Genomic DNA, 23,309 nt, shown 5'->3' on the forward strand with positions numbered 1-23,309 from the left:
TATGGGAAGAAGCATTAGGGATTGGATTATGGTAATTTTACCAATGGAGATGTTTGATAAATTTCCAACTTATGTATAGACAAGAAAAGGTTCCACCTTATCAATACAATTTTTATTATTGTAAGAATTAACTTACAGGACCAGTTTCGACTTTTAAATAGTCATCATCAGCTGTACATGAATACCTTTACATTGTGTCAAGCATTAGTTAATATGTCCTTTCTTAAAGGGAAATGCCATAAGGAAGCAAGCATTATGTCTAAGTGTACAAAATTGGGCATGTTGAATGTGAAATGGTTATATATTATGATTCAGGTACTTAGGTATAGAGCTATCCCTTTAGGACTAGAATTTGTTTGTAAAACCTAACTTAAGCTTAAATCTAAATTACAAATACATTAAACACATTAAAATACACAGTACATGTTAAAATCCTTTAAAATAATGAATATAAAACATTTCATAGAAATGAATGTATGCGTTTTGCGCGTATCTATATTCTCGTTTGAGTCCAATGTTATAAATAATTCAGTGCTTGCGTTCATAGGCAATGCTGTAGCTCTCTTGGGAAGTCTTATTGTATATTTAAATGTCTCCACTTGTGTGTGTGGTGAAAAGCTTCTATTGTTAACAAAATCCATTTTATAGATGGAGGTAAGTATGTGCAGCTGTGAGTGGAATATTATCTTTAAGTATTGGAGGAAGTTGTGGTCTAGGTTGTACATAGGTATTTCTTGATGCAGAGTGGTGCCTCCTTCCTCGTCTATAACTGTATGCTGATGTATGTTATCTGTGGAAGATGAAAATAAAGTGGTAAATCAAGAAAAAAAATTTCCAACTTAGTGTATTTGAAATTATTAAGAAAAGACTAGGTAAACAACTACAGCCATCAATACAGATCAGCGGTTGGTCGGTCTTATGGACACATTAAAGAAATTGTGGTATTTCGTTTTCTATTAATATGAGTATCAATCGACCAGTCAGTCAGTAAAACAGTCAATCAATCACTTACTCAGTCAAGGAATATTAAAACACATAATTAATCATTATTGTAAACCTAGCTAACCACACCTGGGCGATTGCAGTGGGACATTGAGGATGATGATGATGATGATGATGATGATGATGATGATGATGATGATGATGATGATGATGATGATGTAAATCTAGCTCTGAAGTTACCATTTTATAACCAATATGACAATGCCATTCGTAAGCAGATTTATTTAAATTATGAGTCACCAACTCCGAATTGTTTGGAACTTCTCCTCTTAGCTTTATCTTTTCTGGATTTAATAATATCTATACTTTAATGATCCACCACTGCTGCCACCGCCACCACCGCCACCACCACCACCACCACCACCACCACCACCACCACCACCACCACCACCACCACCACCACCACCACCACCACCACCACCTTTAGTAGGTATTAATCCATAGGAATATGAAAATAATAAGGCTAAGAATTGTGCCTAAACACTTTATACATGTGAGACTACACACCAAATTAAATAAAAGGGCAAAAGTAGAGTGTTCTCAACTGAAGAAAGGATGTCTGCATCTGAGAGGATGAAGAAATATTGACAGCATAGGAAAGGTCAATTTTCTTTGTATAATTGACTGGTGTGGTCCTATGTTGGCCATAAAATGTTACAATTACAATAAGGTGTTATGTGACATTAACTTCTAATTAGTGAGGAAAGGCTGAAAGTAAAATCCCAGTCAGGAAGGCCACTAAAGAATATTTTAAGTTTGACTCTTCCGACGTATGTTAGAGATTTACGCTGGTTAACAGTAACATTGAAACATTTAGAAACTCTTATGCAATATCATGTCTACAAAGTGGAGTTCCTGATCTTTTTAATATAGGGTCATCAATTTATTCAGGCCTACTTGCAGCAGCACTGTGGCCTCGGGCATGCACTGCTCCCTTGCTGACGCTCCAATCCTTTCGGCGGGCCACTTCTCCACTTCCTTGTACCTGGCCGACTTTGCATTCTGAGTACCTTGCTGTTCTTTAGTGGGCACGCAATCTTTCTGTGTCTGTGAGTTAAAGAAAATTTGTTAATATACTGAACCCTCGATTTACCGTAATCGGATGAACTGCATTGTGGCTTAACCATGATATCAAAAACACTAAAAATGCAATGAGTATTAGGAAAATGAATGAAATGGTGTACGACTTAGTGCCGGGAGTGTCAGAGGACATGTTCAGCTCGTCAGGTGCAAGTCTTTTAATTTGACTCCCGTAGGCAACCTGCACATCATGATGAGGATGAAATGATGATGAAGACGATACATACACCCAGCCCCTGTGCTAGTGCAATTAACCAATGATGGTTAAAATTCTCGACCCTGCCGGGAATCAAAGTTGGGACCCCTGTGACCGAAGTCCAGAATGCTAACCATTTAGACATGGAGCTGGACATGAGTGTTAGGAGTTACAGTAATACAAGCACAACAAACAGTTACGCATGGGGCTGCCTTGGAAAATGTCGAGTCATTGTTGGAGTACATCGAGGGCCAGGATGATGTTCTCATCACCGAAAAACTTGTTTTGTGAAACTTGAAAAGCAAAATAAAGAAAAAGTGTTTCTTGGCACAAAAGCAGAAAACCATGCATGACTGATTATTTTCAGAAACAGTAAAGTTAGGTAGTCTGAATATTTTTCTTTGAGTTATTATTTTCAACGAAAAGTGCTATTTATTTTTCCATTTATTAATTGTGCTAAGTGCTACTTTTCCTGCAATTTATTGGGTAAGTCTTAAGAAACAATACAGTAGTATAATTTATTATCATTTTAACTGTACTTTCAGTACGCTTGTTCTATTTTAAAAAATTTGTAGGTTAACCGCTATTTTACTTATCCGGGAAGCCTCAACCCTACATTATCCCAGTTAATCGAGAGTTGAGTGTATGCTAAATTGCTAAGTAACATTACTAAGGTAGCCTTGTCCGTTCGTCTGCTTTATGTTGATGCACGAGAATCTGTTGTTCACCAAAGAGACTGAAGTGTCGGTAGGCAAGTGTTGCACGCCTGAAGCCATGGTGCAGTTGCAGGCGAGCACGAATGAAAAGATGATCCTGTATATTTTTCCATTTAGGACATTTAGCCACTGAACGGAAAGCCACATATCATCTAGCTGCACATTCATAAGGTTGCAAGAAATTGTGCTGAGTGTAATAAGAGGGAGAACAAAGAAACTGTTGCATTTGATCCACACAACACCTCTCTGGTAGCTCACGAAATAATTCAAATTGCACTGAATGAAACCACATGTTTATTGTACACATAGATCACTTAAAACTAACAAATACATTAACCGAAACACGCGTGTCTACTCGAGCTCCTCCATTTTTACACTCCCTCCCATCATGCCACTCTCCTCTTACTCAGAGTCCTTGACCAGTGCTGCCACTGTCCACATGTCAGGTGAAATAAAAAAGAGCTAAGCAATCAAACATGCCGCCCACCTAATTTGGACTACAAATTACAAATGAATGAATAAACTGACACAGAAAGGAGTATGTACATTGCAAGTCACCAAAACGAAGAACAAAAGAAAACAAAAAAGGAAAACAATTGCACTGTAAACTCAGCGTAGTTCAGTCATCTGATGCTGCAGTATAACAAGATACATGAACATGTGAATCAATAGCAGAAAAAAACACACAACTACACATCCACAGATAATGGGTGCCTCATGCGTCAGTAGGTAGGAAACAGGCATATCTTGGTCACTGGTCGTTGGTAGGTTCCCTTGGCAGTGCGCACAGATACCACACGAACATGACCATCAGCTCCAGGATGAACCTCCTCTATGATGCCAGTCTGCCACATAAGGGGTGGAAGATTGTCCTTCTTGATAAGGACAAGTGTTCCTGTCTGGACGTTGGTCTTGGGGTTGTGCCATTTGGTTCGCTGCTGTAATTGAGAGAGATAGTCACATGACCATCGCTTCCATATTTGCTGTCGACAACGCTGAACTAGCTGCCATCTAGATACATATGAAATTGAAGTAGTAAGACAGTCTGGTTCAGGGAAGGATGAGAGTGATTCACCAATCAAAAAATGTCCAGGAGTGAGGAAGGAAAATTCATCAGGATTGTTGGGTAAGGGGGTTATTGGTCGGGAGTTTAAGCACGCTTCAATCTGAGTTAAAAGGGTGTACATTTCTTCAAAGGTGAGAAGTGTGTCTCCGGCGACCCTCTTGAGGTGATTCTTCACCGACTTGATTCCTGCTTCCCAAAGACCTCCAAAATGGGGAGCATAAGGTGGAATGAAGTGCCAGTCAATACCTTCGTTGGACGCAAACTCCTTAACAGCAGACTGATGACTGCGGGACCTCATCAGGTGCTGCAACTCCTTCAGCTTTCTCATCGCTCCAACGAAGCAGGTTCCGTTATCACTGAAGATCTTGCTGCATCGTCCACGTCGTGAGATGAACCTCCGTAGAGCTGCAATAAATGCCTCAGTAGATAGACTGCTAACAAGCTCGAGATGAACTGCTTTCGTGGCCATACACACGAAGAGGGCAATGTAACATTTGGTTCGTGTCCTGCTCCTAGGGGTGCCATGCTTGACATACAGTGGACCTCCATAGTCAACTCCACAGTTGGAAAATGGTTTACTGGAGTTAACCCTTGCTGGGGGTAGCTGACCCATGAGTTGGTTTGTCGTGGTTGCCTTTAACTTGAAACAAGTGAGACAGTTGTGAATGACCTGTCTAACGATAGATTTCCCATTCGTGAACCAGAATCTCTGACGTAGAGAAGCTAACACCAACTGACTTCCCGCATGTAAAAGCCTATGGTGTTCATGCAGGATGATGAGTTTGGTGGTATGGTGTTTAGGATGCAATATGAAGGGATGTTTCTGGTCGTAGGGGGCTGAAGAATTTTCAAGTCTACCGCCCACCCTAATCAAATTGGCGCTGTCAAGAAAAGGATGGAGCGCCATAAGTTTGCTTTCAGATGGGATCATCTTCCCCTGTTGCAGGTTATGTAGTTCTTACGCAAAGGTGGAACGTTGCGACATGCCAACGACAACCTTCAAGGAATGACGTAACTCAGCTGTGGTCAATGGCCCATGACGCCTCTCAGTAACATTACTTCGAAGATTTTGAAGAAATCTAAGCAAATCGGCTGTCACTCGTTGTAGTCTAGACCAACTGGAAAAGCATCTAAGGTAGTCGTCCAGGTCATGGTTAACTGTCACGAGGCACATAGTTGGCGCTCGCTCTTCTGGTATGTTAGAGATGGTTTCCTTTAAGACTGGCCAAGTTGATGGATGATTCTGAAGCCAAATAGGTCCCGCCCACCATAGCAGCATTGTCTCAAGTTCCTGTGGTTCAAGTCCTCTTGAAATACAGTCTGCGGGATTGTCTTGTGAGGGAATGTGTTTCCAGTCCTCTACTCTTGACAAGTCCTGTATTTCTGACACCCTGTTAGCCACAAAAGTCTTCCAAGAATTGGGTGAACCTGCTATCCAAGCTAGAACTATCGTAGAGTCCGTCCAGTAATATCGAGCATCAATTCTCATGTTGATAGCTACAAACACCTTATCCATCAATCGGCTCAATAGTACAGCACCACATAGCTCCAGCCGAGGTAACGAGATTTGCTTTAGAGGTGCCACTCTCGACTTAGCGGTCAACAGGGATACGGTAACATCACCATTGATACTAATGCACCGCAGGAAAATACAGGCGCCATACGCTTTCTCCGATGCGTCCGAGAAACCATGTAGCTCCAGGTGCACCATTGCTCCGTTACATGTGACTCTCCTTGGTATGACGATGTTACTCAGTGCAGATAGGTGTTTATGGGTGTTTATCCATGAAATTTCAATTTGTTTGGGGAGGGACTCATCCCAGTCTACTTGTTGTTGCCAAAGTGTTTGGATGAAGAGTTTGCATCATACAATAACTGGACCAAGTAGTCCCAGAGGATCAAATATTGCTGCTACAGTAGCCAGAATGGTGCGTTTAGTCCACTGTGGAGGAGCATCCTTAGTTGATGTAACTCCGAACTTGAATATATCTTCAACAGCGTGCCAGAGAATACCAAGTGTTTTCACTACATCTCCAAAATTTAAATTACAAGGGACCTGATTTTCTTGCAGTTCTAAAGGAATGGATGCCAATATGTCAGGGTGATTAGCACGTCATTTCCTAAGTCTAAATCCTGCTGTGTTTAGAAGGGAAGTCAGTTCCGCCTGTAACTGATGGGCATCTTGGATGGAGTTGGTTCCAGTCAGCAGGTCATCAACATAGAAATCACGTGTCACAACTCCACAGGCTCGTGGAAATCTTCGTTGCTCTTCCCTTGCCAACTGAATCAGACATCTGGTTGCTAAGAATGGAGCTGCTGCTGTTCCATAGGTCACCGTTGTAAGCCTATAGGTCTTCAGCGGTTGATGGGGTGAACTGCGCCATACAATTCTCTGTAAATCACGGTCTTCAGGATGGACGTTGATCTGGCGATACATTTTCTCGATATCTGCAGTTATGACGTGCTTGTGGGTACGAAACCAAAGGACAATGGAGAACAGATCTTGTTGCACTGTGGGTCCGACCATCATGATGTCATTAAGAGATACTGACGTTGTAGTTTTACACGACGCATCAAAGACTACCCTAACCTTCGTCGTAGTGCTACCTTTCTTTACAACAGCATGATGAGGCAAGTAGTAGGATCCTTGACTTTGAATAGGGGCTTCGATTTCCTCCATGTGTTCTAGTTGGTGATATTCTTGCATGAAGTTAGTATATTCCTCCTTCATTGCAAGCTGTCTTTCCAGTCTTCTCTCCAAGTAATGGAAACGTTTCTTAGCGGTGTCCAGTGAGTCTCCTAGGTTGCTCCGATTGGAACGAAGGGGCAGTTTAACCACGAAACGTCCCGTTTCTTCTCGAGTGGTGTGCCTCTGAAAGTGTTCTTCACATTCCCTTTCTTCCTTTGTGAGTGGATTGGTCCTCACTTCTTCCTGTGCCCAGAAGTGCTCAACCTGTGCGCGCAGCATGTCACCCTTTAAAAATAAAGCCTTAGTTGTAGCACTTCCATGTTGTACAGAGTGGTTGGGTATACAGCCAGCAAGTACCCAGCCAAGAGTAGTGTTTTGAAGAGTGGGATAGCCTTCCCTTGTGCGCTGCCCAGGTAGTAAGATATCATAGAACACACTTGCTCCCAGGAGAAGATCAATATCGTGTGGTTGGTTAAACCGTAAGTCTGCTAATACTATGTCCGCAGGCAAGTTCCAGTCATCACAGTTAATTCTAGTAGTAGGAAGTTGACCAGTTATTTGTCCTAACACAGAGCAAACAATGGATTTCCCATAATCACTAACTCTGGAAGAGATGGAAACTTGGCAAATATGTGAAGATTCCACTGTTTTCATATTGCTGATGCCACTGATTGGCATAGAATGGCGACTCAGTTTGAGTCCTAGTCGGTTCGCAAGGCCATGCGACATGAAATTCATCTGAGAACCACTGCCCAGTAAGGCTCGACATTCATGAACTCTACCACTACTGTCCCTAATATGAATCACAGCAGTTGAGAGGAGAACTTCATGTTGTTGAAATGCTCCTTTCAAAGAGCAATATGACTGCTGTTGTTGGGGATAGCCTGTCGAATTTGATGACCTCTGGTTGTCTTGCTGATAATGTAGCAGGGTGTGATGCCTTTGGTTACACATTCTACAACTGCCTGAAGTGCAACTGTTCGCAATGTGGTCACCTTTCAAACAATTGAGACAGAGCCTGTGGTCTCTAATTAACTTGATACGGTCATTAACAGACATATCCATAAATTTAGAGCACCGATAGAGAAAATGAGAAGCACCACAAAGTTCACATGATGAGGGAATGGAGGTGTATGTACTGGTGGAAGGCTTGGAAGATCCGCTGACCTTGCCTATTTCTTGCTTCTCTGCTCCGGTCTTATGGGAGGAGACGATTTCTAGTGTCTGGCAGTTACTTTCAAGAAAGAGGATTAAGTCTTGTAAACTAGGGCATTTGTCACCCGAGGTCGAATTCTCCCACTGTTTACGTAGACTTAGGCTTATCCGTTGGAGTACTAAATGTGATAGGATGACCTCATGCAAGGGGGTCTTAATTTTCAAGGCTCCTATCGCATTCAGATTGCTACACAGCTGATTTATAAGCATTCTTAGGTCTTTGGGCGATTCACCCTTAACAACTTGAAGTGACAGAAGCTCTTTGACGTGAAGATCTAAGATGAGCCTTGGGTTATGATAACGATTACATATTAAGTCCCATGCTACTTTGAAGTTTTCTTGCGTTACTGGAAGGTTTTCAATTAATTTATGAGCTTCATCTGATACACATGACAGCAAGTAATAATAGCGTTGTATGTCAGTCAAAGAGTCATTACTGATGATTAGCGACACAAAGGTGTCATGAAAGTGCATGAATTCTGCGATAGAACCCTTAAATTTAGGCAAAGAAATAGTAGGTAATTTGAGTAAGTGGCCATTGCTTGTGGTTGAACTGTCTATAGGAGAGGAAGGCAAGGCAGTGTTAGTTAACAAAAGAGTTTGAATTTTTGACTGAATGTCTAAACAAATTTCTTCAAATGCTTCCCTATCAGAATCGTGACAATGTCGTCGTCATTTATTTCGAGTTGACTTTGAACATCGTTGTATTCTTCGATACTTCTTTGTAAAAGATCCTGCCTCACTTTGATATCATTTAAATTTTCTCCTTGAAAGTTACTGATAAAGTTTCCTAAGCGAGTAACTAGAGATTTCACAACAGCCCTTTTCTTCATCAATGTGCGCTTTAGATTTTCTTCCATTATGGGAAGGGCAAGCAAGGAATAACAAGGAATGACAATTGAACCAGACTGCACTCACCCTTCGAGGACGCGATGATGCTGATGCGGTGAAGTGAAGCACGCTACGCTGAGGTACCGTATCAGTTTGAACATTAGGCCTACGGTTTGCACACTGCGTATCCGGCTCGGAGGACCAAAAAATGTTGCATTTGATCCACACAACACCTCTCTGGTAGCTCACGAAATAATTCAAATTGCACTGAATGAAACCACATGTTTATTGTACACATAGATCACTTAAAAGTAACAAATACATTAACCGAAACACACGTGTCTACTCGAGCTCCTCCATTTTTACACTCCCTCCCATCATGCCACTCTCCTCTTACTCAGAGTCCTTGACCAGTGCTGCCACTGTCCACATGTCAGGTGAAATAAAAAAGAGCTAAGCAATCAAACAGAAACAAAGTGAGAAACATTTTCAGTCAAACTAGACCTTCATCGAGATGTTTGCTTTGATACGTTCTGTACAGAATAAGACAAGCATACCTACAAATTTTTGCATTTTCATTATTTATGTAACCATATAAAGTATTTTATTTTCATTTGAGATTAGTATTTTAAAAAATAGTCTTACGAATAAATAGCAATACAGCTACAATTTTCCAGAGAAATAAGTATGAATACAGGAGTTATGTTACCAGCCAAATTTATTTGACTACTAAGGGTTAAAAAGAATATATATACAGTATACTGTATGTATATTACAGCAACAAAGTTCTTGATAATGTCCCAGTTGCTTTCAAGAGCTGTTTAATTTTCTCTGTACTGTCACTTGAAATGAAATGCATCTACTGTATTTACTTTCTTTGCTTCTCAGGAAATCTTCTCTTTTAGATCATGCATAGTACCATTATTTCAAGTGTAAGATATAGAAGTGGAATCATTCTCAGAACTCAGACCAAAATCCATTTCTCTCTAAACAAATGGGCTGATTCTTCCAGGCTTATCCATGTATCTCCAAGTTTTGTTGTTGTATAGCTGTCAGTAGCGCCCTCTGCTGGATAATGGCCAAAATAATGTGATTCTGATTTATAAAAACATCATGCCTTGCCAGTTTTTGTATAGCACTTAGGTAAGGGGAGATGTAGGTCAGAATTTGCAGTTCTGATTTATGACATCATGCCTTGCTAGTTTTTATAAGCACTTAGGTAAGGGGAGATGTAGGTCAGAATTTGCAAAATTTATGGAATTTTTTTGCACTAATTTAAACAAGCAAGGTTTAAATAATATGCTACATAAATTTCATTTATGAATTCTATGGAGAAATACATTTTAAAAAAATATTTTCTGAATGTTAGCACTTGTCATACCAACATATCAATCATGCAGTGAGCGTGTAAGTTGTCATTTTAAACTAATTTGTCGGTAGTAACAGAAATAAAATAGGTTAGCAGACTGTGAAGAGGGCGACCAGGCATTTCTGGTTCCTTTGTTTACAATACAAATACATGTGGTTACCAAGTGATTCAGTATATCTATAAATTGTATCAAATTTTATTTTCATTATACTGTCAGTATGGGAAAATCTAGTTCTAGAGTGCTTAGAAGGGTTGAGGTGCCAAATCTCTAAAACTGTTTGATGACAATGGAGACAGAGGAGTTGTATGCAATTTACATTTGTATTGTGAAAATTAGAACATGACATACAATTTAAAACCTCACATAGTACGGAAAATACTTATGAAGCTAACATTAAGTTAACCAATGCAATGGGATGCTTGGGTATAGGCAGAATGTGGGTAATTCAGAGGCTAGGAATCAAACCTGGGGCATTCCTTGTCAAAATATTAAAGGATATCAATGAGGTGGGACTTGCCAAGACTGATAGGGCAGTGAAAAATTTGCAAAAGTTGGCTAGGCATTGGAACCAGATGAAGAAAAAACACACCACCAGGAGGAGGAGGAAGAGGAATACTGTATAAATGGCCAGCATTAAATAACAGAGGTTAAAAAATGTTGACTAAAAGTTAAGAGAATCTTCATCGCAGTTTTCTGGAAAATGTTATTTATGCACAATCAGCATTAACTTTTCTCTGGAGCTATTACATCTGCATCATTCAAAATTGGCAGTATGTTTAAAAACACTGCAATGTATAATCCTGTAAAGTAGTTTTTTGACATTTTATGTAGCATGGTATTTATCATCATGTATGTCAGTAAATTTGAGATATTTTTAAGCAAAAAATTGAAATTCATGTATAAATAAAACTATGAGCCTAATTAAAATTTTGTTTCACAGAATGAATTACTGCTATGTAAAGAACTTAGCAGCAGATTGTTATCACAATTAAAATGCCCAACTCTGAGAAAAGGTGCATGCAATATTTTGAAAGGATTAAAAATATATTTTCTGTAGCAATATTTTTTATGAGTGAACATCAAATAAACTAACAGTAACCATATATAATGTTATAAACATTGGTGCAAAATTTCAATGTTTAAAGCTCTGAATGTCATAGGACTTTGTTCCAAGTCATGCGTTCTGCCTTACATCTCCCCTTAATTTTTTAGAATCTTTAAAGCAGAATCACTGTATAGTGCTCATTGTTTAGGTGAGCACTTGACTGACAATTACACATGATCAAAATGTTGGATCTTTGTTCCTTCATGAATGTGTCATCCTTGATTGGTTAATGCAAGTGGATAGAAATATAACTGGGACTGATATTATTCTAACAGCCCTGTTCAACAAGTTTGTGACCTTGGAGTGTTAAAGCTGCATCTCCCCTCCCTCCCTCCTTGGCAGTTAGGAACATTTCAGTCTTGTCTGATACATGATACAGATGTTGATTCCCATCGGGAATCTGAAATATTTGTCCCGAATGAGTAAATTTATAATACCAATATAAATGGTCCGTTATTGAACATTATAAATTTTCCAGCTAACTCATTCCTGGTTGCCAGCGTTTCGCCCCCGTGTGCTAGGTTGGGCTTGTCAGTTGGTACCTAGCACACCTACCAAGATGCATGGCTAGTGCATACCATGGAGGCCACTGCGTAGGCTACTTGAAGCCACCTGCAGTGCCAATGCACTACGAGAATGTCTCACTACCAAAAATTGATGCCTGCTTGGCCATCAGATGATACAGATGTTGATTCCCATAGGGAATCTGAAATGTTTGTCCCGAATGAGTAAATTTATAATACCAATATAAATTGTCAGTTATTGGACATTATAAATTGTCTGATATATGCAGACAGATGTGGGAACAAAAAAGTGCTGTGCATCATGCAACAACTTATCATCAACCTTCCTATTAGGGAAAAGGTTTAGCCTTTAGAAATTTTTCAGATACTCAGAAAACAGTTTGACAAAGCATGTCTCTTGAGAACCCACAAGTATGAAACCTTCGGAGAGGAAAGAGAAAGAGTCAAGAGTAAGCCATGTGATCATCAGCTGCCAACTTCATTCACCCCAACAACCTGTGCTTATATAGGGGAACAGTGCCGTTACTGTAAAGAAACTTGCTTCAGTAGGAAGAATAAATATTGTTAGCGTAGAAGCTCCCTCAGAGAACCATCTGCACTATAGGAAAATGAACATTCGTTGGGTCTCATTCACACTGACCGACAAAATCAAATGATATGCGTGCAGGTGGCTAGTCATCTTCTAGAGCAGTTTGAAGCAGAACTCCATAGTAACCATAGTAACTTGGATTCACTGTTTCATTTCTGAATCTTGACAGCTAATGAGTGAATGGTGCCACAGCAGTTTTGCAAGACTTAGAAACTAAGGACAATCCTGGCTGAAAAAGTTGTGGCAGTAGTCTTTTGGCATTGGAAAGGAATTACCTATGTTGATTTCCTTTGGAAAGACAGACTATTAATGCAGAACAATACTCTGACACTTCACTGGGAGAAGTGAGGAATAAGATCCAGTCCAAGTGGAAAACAGAATGAAGTTGGGTTTCTTTGCTCGAAGATAATGCGATGTTTCACATTGCCAGAATGTGTGTGGACACAAACAACAAACTAAAAATAGACATCCTGCATCATGCAGCTCAAATTCCAGATAAGACTCCGGGTAATTTTTACTTGTTTGGAAGACTTAAAAGGAAAGACTGCAGATTGAGGAAATCAATACGGTGATAACAAGTCTTTTTGAATGGATATGCACCCTGGAGTTCTCGTCGAGGGGAAACTGTGAAAAATAGATACCTGTGGAGGTCCTTGATTCACAATCCAACCAAGAAGACTGGAAATGGGAAATGAAGAAGAAGAAGATGTGCCCAACAGAAGACTTTTGAGAGAAGAAGATAAAACAGTTGCCTGACTGCTGGAAGATGTTTAGATGCCAGTGAGGATTACTTTCAAGTGTAGCATGTAAAATAAATAAGTTTGTAGTGTTTTTTCTAAAAGGAAAGGTTTCACAATTGAACCCCATTCTACATCTATTTTAATAGCAGGAGATTAAGGTCACATCTTGAACTTTTATACTGTACAGTTGTTTTAAAAGAAGCCTTTCTAAAAATGATTCTAAAATGTCATTGTTTAGTTCTTCAGTAGATGATGTATGAAGAAGTGGATATAGATAAAAGTAACATGAATAATTAGTAAATCCTCAGTTGTTGAATCACTAAATAATTTAGTGTTTAAACTTAAATCTGGTGATAGTTCTTTTTTTTAATTATATGGCTTTAAGTGACATAATGGTCATGAACGATTTATCTTTACAGGAAAAAAGATCAGTATTCCCAAGGTTCTATTTCTTGGGTGATGATGACTTGTTGGAGATTTTAGGCCAGTCAACAAAGGAGCGAGTAATCCAAGCCCACCTAAAGAAGCTATTTGCTGGCATCCACAGTGTGGTGTTTGATAGTGGAAGTCAGCATATTACAGCCATGAAATCCTTGGAAGGAGAGGTTGTACAACTGAAGAAACCTGTAAAACTCACCCAGCAGGTTGAGGTATGTCTGTCATCTTCTGTTAGCTTTAATAACTGATTGTGAGCAATATTATTAAGCTAATCACAGAAAGGAAGGAAGACTAACATGCTAAGGCAAGAGAATGATAAAATAGGGGAACAGATCATCACAGATAAACAAATTGCATCAAACTCAGTGACACAAATTTGTTACACATTCCTTTTCATGTTTCTCTCTTTCTGTGTATGACTTGATTTGGCACTTATTTTTTCCCTTCCAGTTATACATTGTATATTGATGCATAGGCTCCTTTTCTCCTTCTGTAGCCTGACTATCCCCTGTTCCTAATCTTGTACTACTTACATTCATCTTTTTGTCTCTTCCCTTTTCCTATTTCTATGATTATTCAGTCTCTTCTTATCCTTACATTTACCGCACCAAGATTGAAGATATGTCAAGATGGCCTCTCAGTGAGTGTTATAATACTCCTGATGAAGTTGAGAGCTTTTTGGGGGCTGGAAAGAAATAGATTTAAAAGAGCTAGGTTTGATAAGAAGAGAGCCCATCTATGTGAAGGTGGCAGTGTTGAAGATGCAGAGATTGTTCTTGTCCCTTTGTATTTCAATGTTTGTTCTTGTCTCTTCTTTCTGTTGCTCTGCCTTCCCACACTGACCTGTCATTGTGTTTATCCTGTTATGTGTTCCTGTTCATGTTCCTACCTTTCCGTATATGATTTGATGGATTTCTTTTCCATTAATTTTGAGACAGGTATTGTTTACTTTATTGAAACTATGTACTGATTAGAGCTAGTGCTGTGTTGCCATGGTCATGATTAGACTAGTAACAAAGTGGGGAATAGAAAAAATTGTTACAATGCAAAGATAAGGGAACTGTTAATTGATCTTTTGTTATTGGTTTGTGTGGTTTTCTCCAGATAGCATATGATTGCAGTTGTTCTTTTTCTGACTAAGGTCATTAAAATGTTGAATGTTTATAAAAGGGCATTTAAATGAGACCCTGGAAAAAATTTTGTAATACCTATTTTTTTCTATTGATGGCATAGATAAAGGTAATAATGCAGTACAGTATGTGTTTCAGAGAATGCTTGTTTATTTTCTACAGGAATGGCTGAGTGCTCTAGCTAAAGAGATGCAAAATACACTTACTCACCTTCTAGGAGAGTGTTTGAATGATGCTCATCGGTCCCAAGGTGGAGCAGATCCCCTCAAATACCCTTCACAGATACTCTGCTTAGCAGAACAAATCTCCTTCACTAAAAGATGTGAGGATGCTATAACTGCTCATAGTCTGCAGGATCTATTGGCATTGCTCAAAGTAAGTTTTATGGTTAATAAATATCAATACCTGAAAATTTTCTTTGTATAATTGACTGGAGTGGTCCTAGCTTGGCCGTAAAATGTTACAATACCTGAAAATGAAGCTAAGTGTCATCATGGATGATATTGTATGCATATAAACAAAATCTTGTTACAAGATCTTGAAACATATGAGTTGATATCATTTTTAGAAATTCTTACTTACCCAAATATATTTTTCCTTTTTTTGTGTGTGTGTTTTTTGTAGAATATTCAAAGGTTTTATTATCACCTGGTCATCCAGTTTTATGATGACTGAATGGCTGTGAGTAATATTTCGACCAATAAGTCTTCGCTCAAGGTAAGCCGCAAAGTGAAGGGGCTTTCTGCACTGCTATGTTTGCCATCAGTCTCATGTCACTCAGTCAGCGTTGATTGAACGGTGAAAGAAACACCATTTGTCTACTCCTAGAACAAAGCTGTTAAGAATACAAATTGGTAAATAATAAGCCTAATCGTTCTCCTTTTTCTCTATTTGTTTTCCTTTGCACTGACTCTGATAGCTCTTCTGCTGACGATGGGATAGGACAGGGCTGAGGATGGGAATGAATCAGTCATAGCCTTAATTAAGGTACAGCCCCAGCATCTTGCTTGTGTGAAAATGGAAAATCACGGAAAACCATTGTCAGAATTACTGACAGTGGGGGTGGAACCCACTATCTCCCAAATGCAACCTAACACCTACATGTCTTGAACCACGTAGCCAACTCACTCAGAACCGAATTATTCTTATTATTCTTTCATTTTCACCAACTATGGACCACGTTAATTCAAATTCAGCTTCATCTGTTTCTGGGCTCTAATTCTCATTCAGTTCTTTCTTTCCTTCTTTTTTTCTTTCTTTCTTTCTTTCTTTCTTTCTTTCTTTCTTTCTTTATTCGAATCAGAAGTACAATAGAAATACTACATTTAAAAGAAACAAACTATATACACAAATATATACTGCACCCGCCCCCGCCCTATATGGCACCAGCATGGAATCTACAGGGTCGCACACGGGTCAAGAAGTATGAAATAAATAGGCGCTGAACTAAAGTAAACTTAAAGGCGTACAAGGAAGGAGAAGCGGGGCATACATAACTAAGATGAGAACACATTCGAATTAAGATATTTAACTCACAAACCGGTTTATTGAACCTTAATGATGATGGGAAATGACGCACTAAATAACACTAATGAATTACATTAAAATTTACAAATGTTTGTTGTAGTTTGTTTGGTGAACATCTGTCCGTTATACGTGATAGAAACGAGTACGTTTATCGCGAAGCGATGTATCGTGACATATAGCGAATGGTAATTTTATCATAACACTGAGGCTATATTATCGCTAACACATAAAACTAACATGCGTCCGACAACACGTCTGAGCAATCCCTATTCTAATAAAGACCTAGATTTCCCAATGAAATGACGTAAAATAAAATACACACATATGATACAACACCTGGGTTCGAACCGACCCTCGCTATCCTGGACATCGCCAAGCTGATGGACAGAACCACCACTGACCTTATGTACAACCACACATGACATAAAAAACACATAAATGGTACATGATATACAAGAAAAATACATAAAAGGCACTTGATCTTTCTTCTGACGCTGTAGGCCTCCAATGCCTACGTTGAGCATCGAACTGACAACCTCTTGCGATGAAGGGAGGGTCCTGTAATCCCTATCTAATTATACTCGCACAATTAACAACGATTCATTGGCAAACATTACCATTATCGGCCAGGTCGCTTGTTAATTATTACACTGCTCTGCCGTGTTAGGTAAATCACATTATTTCGCCGTTCGAAGAAACCAACTTCTCTTTAACATCAATATCGCTCCTTCCTCAGCTTACGGAACGCTCACACAAAAAAAATAGGAACACAACTGGGCCAAGGCCAGACGGCGGTTCACCACCCCAAGGGTCAACACCCACCTACAGGCGTAACATTTCCTTTCAAAAGGAGACAGTAACACTCCACTCGGAAGTACATCTACAATATATTTACCCAACAGTACCACGTCATTCTCACATCGCGACTCCGGTATTATAATGGTAATCTTTGCCCGATTGTTGTTGTTATTATTATTATTATTATTATTATTATTATTATTATTATTATTATTATTATTATTATTATTATTATTATTATTATTATTATTCCTGCCGTCCTACATGGCTTACCCGCTACATTACATATACATGGTCATCGTGCGGAATCTATTCAGCAATTACAACACAATTAAGCACTCGCGCGGCAATTAACATCTGATTACTGACTGCTAATTAATCGATGGTCAGCACATGGCTACTTTATCGTCACACGGCAATACATTCATTAATTAATTAATATTCACATGAATTGATATTTGACACACGTATTATGATCACTTCCTGGTAAATTTAATCACATAATCAATTTAATCTTATCACTCCCTATCTAAGTATTTCAAAGGGTGGAGTTCTCCTGGCTGTCAGTTCGGCCGCTGAGCCTCGCAGCTACGTGCCTTATGTACTGTAGTACTTACCGTTTTACATACCATACACTTATCAAATTAATGAATACTCTAATAACTACTCTCACTGCACTCACATAAACTAAATACTCCTGGTCTTCTGACGCAAATAAACAAACAGAATCTCCCAAGAAAGAAATAATTGAATGAATCTCTATCCCATGCAAAGCTAGAGTATTATATTCCCTAAATTATTTACAATCAATTACTCAGACCTGTCGTCGGTTTCCTAAACTAAGAATTAATAACTACGCGCCCATTCCGGCGCTCTATTTCAACAGGACTACATCTTTAATCTCTTATAGCGTCAGTTTACAATAAATATTCCCATCCCTTCTATGCATGCCAGCTATTAGAACTTTGTACTCATCTCTATCACATGATGACGCCTTCGTCAACTCAGGAGGTCCATCCTGAGCTTACTCCTCCTCCATGGGCACCACGGTGATTACTTCATTTTCCATTCCATCTTGGAGTTGAAGATCCATTGTTCGATGCTGGTGGAGCCGCTGGCAGCTAATCCTGTACACACACAACGTCACTGTTTAATTCACACTTCGGTTAACAGCGTTCACTGTGAACGTCCGGTCACGATCTCGTAAGCTATTACGTAGTCCGCGGTTCAGTACCGAATCTCGTCTATCTCTCGGTTTTCCTATTCAGTCTGCTGCTACGTCAGATTATTTACTATCGTAATGATAATAATATTACTTTACACATCACGGTTTTCTAAAAAGTTAACACAGGCGTCACAGAGATCAAAACTATACACTGTTTATGCGAACTGTATTATTTCACTTAAAATAGGAGTTAACTTCACTTGAACAAAGAACTAACGAGGGCTTAACCGAGCATAGCTTCGCCGTCGATAAGCCGCTAACCCCGAATGACGCTTGTCCCTTACTGCAGTAGTTTTTACAAGGGAGCGATACCCCTTCCACTAATTTGCGTAGCGCCTATTCCCGGCGTACTCGAGGTAAAATAGTACGGTTAGTCGGTGACCAGTATTTAGTTGATGCGATTGAGTCATAACCACTCAATTATCCTTCGGTGAATCTCTTTAAATTAATTAAAATCTCTCCTGCTTCCCCCACCATGCGTGGTGAACTCCCTTTCTCGAGGAGGTGTCGTGAGAATAAACAGATGGCCCAGTACTTTTCCACGCAGAAACCACACAGTATTCTTTCTTCTTCGGAAAGTTATCACGGAAGAGGACATTAAACACACTAAATAAATGTCCCAGTGACATTTATCCCTTTTAAATCGGGAGACGACCCCATAATTCGAGTTTCATTAATTTTCTAGATCGTAAGTAATTAAGTTGGCTAGTCCGAGTCCAAGATGGCTCCTATGTTTCGTTTCGAAAAAGTTGGTTTCCCCTCATTCAGTGAGTCTTGAGGAGGGATGTCTTCTCTCGAGTGATGTCACAGGGAATCCCCATTCATAACCCCTCCCGGGTCTAAGTTGGCTTGGCTTCACCTGCGAGCCCCCGCCACACAAAGGATAATACTGCGCAATAAGTCGCAGACAAAGAAATCTCGTAGAATAATTTTTAAAAGACACAATATATCTATCTCAGTGATATGAATATTAATTAGTTTCGGTATGACCTCTATTAATAATATGAATACTAATCATTTTGAGCGTTCTTTCCCTTAAATAGCATTGCGTGCGTAATTACGGAAATCAATATCAACCAAAGGTCCTTGGATCATGCCCCTGTCGGGTTCAATACAAGTAAAAGGTCTACAACAGTATATGTCATACAGATGTCACACCGATTCAGCCCAAAATTTGGCCACTTCAAGGGCATTTTAATTGGCCAGCATTCATTGCTCCTTCAGTGCTCCTTCATCCTTTCACTCTGCAATCTCCTCCTTTCTTCTGTCCACGGTGCTTGGGTAAGGGATCTAACTTTTCCTTGAAACCTCTTGGTGGCCCCTGTCCTCCACTTGTAAGCATCCCTGTTGCTGATTTCTGTTCCTTGTATTCCCATTTCTTCCAAGTCCTTCTTCACCTCCTGACAGCAGTGCACCATAGTTTTCCTGATCTCAAAAATCCTTATTATCTCATTGGTCAGTCTTCCCTGGTTCATCCTGTAGATATGTCCAAAGAACATGGCTCTCCTCTTCTGGATGGTATCTGAGATCTTTTCCATCTTGAAATATAATTCTTGGTTTCCTTTCTTTCTGTATGATCCATCCTCCATTCTATTCCACAAGAAGTATCCATTTATGTTTTGTATATCTATAAAGAGACCTCATGTGATGCCAGAATGTTATTTGAAGAGAAATTCTTAGATGTTTTGAGTTCCAGGTCATATTGTAATTCGTAAGTTAGCTCATTTCTTATGACGGAGAGAGAGTAAGACATGAAGACGATGAATTACAATGTTTACAGAAGAAAATCCTTGATGACATTGCGCACCACATAGTTTCTTAGCCATCATTCTCAGCCAATAGGTATTTCTAACTGTTCTGTACAAAGGGCTAAAGCCCTACAAAGTTTCTGTAGTGCATAACCTTAAATTGGGTGATCCTTTATGTAGAATTTGATTTCATGTATGGATTTTAAATCAAGATCATGACAGAGAAATTGTTGCTTATCTCATTCTGTTTTCAAGTAACTCTTGGTTGACCTAGCAGGGATATGTTAATTTGCAAACACTGCAGTGCTAAAAAAGCTAATCTTCTGCTTGGGAATTCTCTTCAAGATCAAAAAAATATATATATGTGGTGTGCAGTTAGCAGTGACAGAATAATAGGCCTAATCCCTTTTAAAGGAAACAAAAAATGAAAGGTATTTGTGAAAAACATTGTGCAACCTTTTTTGTCTGAAATTTTTGAGAGGGAATGTAATTTTGCATTTCTTCAGGAGGACTCTGCAAGGGCTCATACAACCAGTGACTCCTTATAGGCAGTTCATAAAGTTTTAAGTAATAGATTTATCAGTAACAACATGTGGCTCACAAAATCTTCTATTATCACTGTAGAACTTTCAAAGATAAAGTTCACAAAACAAATCTGCACACTTTGAAAGAATATCCTTCAACAAATCAACTCATTTCTCAAAGAGAATAAATATTTTTAATAGAATTTCATGAACATTTCATAAACAGATAAGAGAAAAGTGTAAAAAGTGAAGGGAGGTCATTCCAGCATCTCCTTGCGTGACATGGGTGAGTTCATAACTTTTTAATTGCATTAGTGTTTACTCTACTGCAACTGTAGTGTTGCTACCGATAACTGTTGTGTAGCATGGATGACTGTGAGTGAAGTGTTATTGGCCAGTGTAGTTCCTACAGCTGTCTGCTCAACAGAAAATTGGTTGTCCTTGTATATAATGGATTGAAAATGAGGGAAGGTTTTATTGGAACTGATTCACATTTGCATGCTGGCTTCTTGTTATACCAAGAGAGACAGTATGTGTGTCAGATGAGGGTGGTGTCCTTACCTAGAGGTTAGTACCTTGCTTCAAAATAAGACAAACCTAGACGTTGGCAACCTGAGCAATGCCTCCTGCTAGGCCAGGAGGTTACTAATCAGATACCCTGAGCTAGAGTTTACTTATGTTAGTGCAGTCAGTTCCTTTCCACTTTTCCTGTATTGAACAGTACATAGGCTACCTATGCAAGTGGTTACCACGCTCATTGTTTCTGAACTTGAGAGATCTTACATTATTCATTGTTTCAACATAGTAATGCCGTTGACATTCAAAGCTCATGTGAGCTGTATTACTTCTTGTCATGATTTCTTAGTGTTACTAAGGAGAATGAAGAGCAATAGATCTGGAAATGGGGCAATAAAGGCAGTTACTAGGCAATAGAATGTTAAACACTAAACACTTTATGCTCTCTGATTAAAATAGATTATTTGAAATATCTAAAGAACTTCAAATGCTGAAATACAGGGCATTCCCTAAGAAATATAACCCATGTACTCTCTTGTCAGTGGCATCCCAATGCAAAAAGCCATCAGCAGCATGAATGGCTGGCAAGATCTAATAACATCCTTCTTCACTTAAAGTTTTCTAAATCACACCAGATATATCAAGATTAATCAAATAACAAAATCTGTTTTCTTAATCTCACAATATAGAAGAAAAGTAGTGACACTACAAACACACTTAATTAAGATTAGAACTCATAGTAAAATACACCACTAAAGCAGACCTAACCAGTCCCAAAGAATAATAGCGGGAAAGAAAGCACTGCTCTTGTTTTACATTGACCTGATGTAATGTAAAATCTGCTATTTTCTCTCTCCTCCTAATTACTTGAACATGTACTGTGATAATGACCATCAGGAGCGATGAAATCCAATATGTCTTGAAATCATCCTCGTCCACCACAGTTTCCAGCCTCTGGCCGGGTCCATTTGGAATATAAGCCTCTCCTTCATTTTTTGTCAAACCACCAGCTCTCTATTGACCTCTGTTCTAGCTGTAGGAAAAGGTGAAGTAGCCATAGTGGACTAATAAAATACTCAAGAGTGTATAAAGAGAGAAATAAGTGCCCGAGGATCGGGAAAGTGGGGTTATAATACAGATATTCAAGAACAGAGTTAAGATGTGTGGTAACTACTGAGGAATAACCATCATCTGCCATGTTGCCAAGATAATGGAAAGGATATTGGAAAGAAGAATTAGATAAACAGTGGAAAGTCAGTTACAAGGAACAGTTTGGGTTCAGAAGTGGAAAGTCAGCAGTGGAACCCATTTTTATTCTGAGACAGATCATAAAAAAAATAAAAAATAAAAAATAAAAAAATAAAAGAAAGCTGGGAATCAATACTGATCTGCATTTAGGGCAGTCACCCAGGTGGTGGATTCCCTATCTGTTGTTTTCCTAGCCTTTTCTTAAATGATTGCAAAGAAATTGGAATTTATTGAACATCTCCCTTGGTAAGTTATTCCAATCCCTAACTCCCCTTCCTGTAAATGAATATTTGCCTCAATTTGTCCTACTTTTCAACGTACCTAACAAATAATAATAATAATAATAATAATAATAATAATAATAATAATAATAATAATAATAATAATAATAATAATAATAATAATAATTATTATTATTATTATTATTATTATAATACAGATATTCAAGAACAGAGTTAAGATGTGTGGTAACTACGGAGGAATAACCATCATCTGCCATGTTGCCAAGATAATGGAAAGGATATTGGAAAGAAGAATTAGATAAACAGTGGAAAGTCAGTTACAAGGAACAGTTTGGGTTCAGAAGTGGAAAGTCAGCAGTTATTATTATTAATTAATAATTTAATTAATTATTATTAATTATAATTTATTATTATTATTTAATTAATTAATTATTATTATTATTATTATTATTATTATTATTATTATTATTATTATTATTATTATTATTATTATTATTATTATTATTATTATTATTATTATTTGATGTCCCCAGTTTTAACGATTTTTGGAGATGCCAAACAAAACATCTGTATTGTGTTGAATGGTGGAACTTCCCTCAATTAATTCCTATTATATAAGTTGTATATCAACATGGAAATGAAAACCATAACTTATGATAGTACGGCCAACCAGGCACATAAGAAAAGCTTTCAAATGTTTAAATCTAATGAAAAAGATAACGATCATCAACAAGGATATTGCTTTTTTGAAAGAACACCTTCTCAATAATCTAACTCCTAAATTTTGAAG

The 23,309-nt window shown here is 38.5% G+C and overlaps 1 protein-coding gene across 1 annotated transcript in view; it reads left to right on the forward strand.

The window, feature by feature from the left end:
- The window catches only part of btv (beethoven), a 594,436-nt gene that overhangs the window by 239,626 nt on the left and 331,501 nt on the right, over window positions 1-23,309 (forward strand). Inside the window, exons 28-29 of the mRNA XM_068226811.1 lie at window positions 13,543-13,773; window positions 14,854-15,066. Coding sequence (XP_068082912.1) covers window positions 13,543-13,773; window positions 14,854-15,066 — 444 coding nt within the window. The remainder of the gene's footprint in view (window positions 1-13,542; window positions 13,774-14,853; window positions 15,067-23,309) is intronic.

This window comes from Anabrus simplex, chromosome 3 (genome assembly GCF_040414725.1).
Source record: "Anabrus simplex isolate iqAnaSimp1 chromosome 3, ASM4041472v1, whole genome shotgun sequence".
Lineage (NCBI taxonomy): Eukaryota > Metazoa > Arthropoda > Insecta > Orthoptera > Tettigoniidae > Anabrus > Anabrus simplex.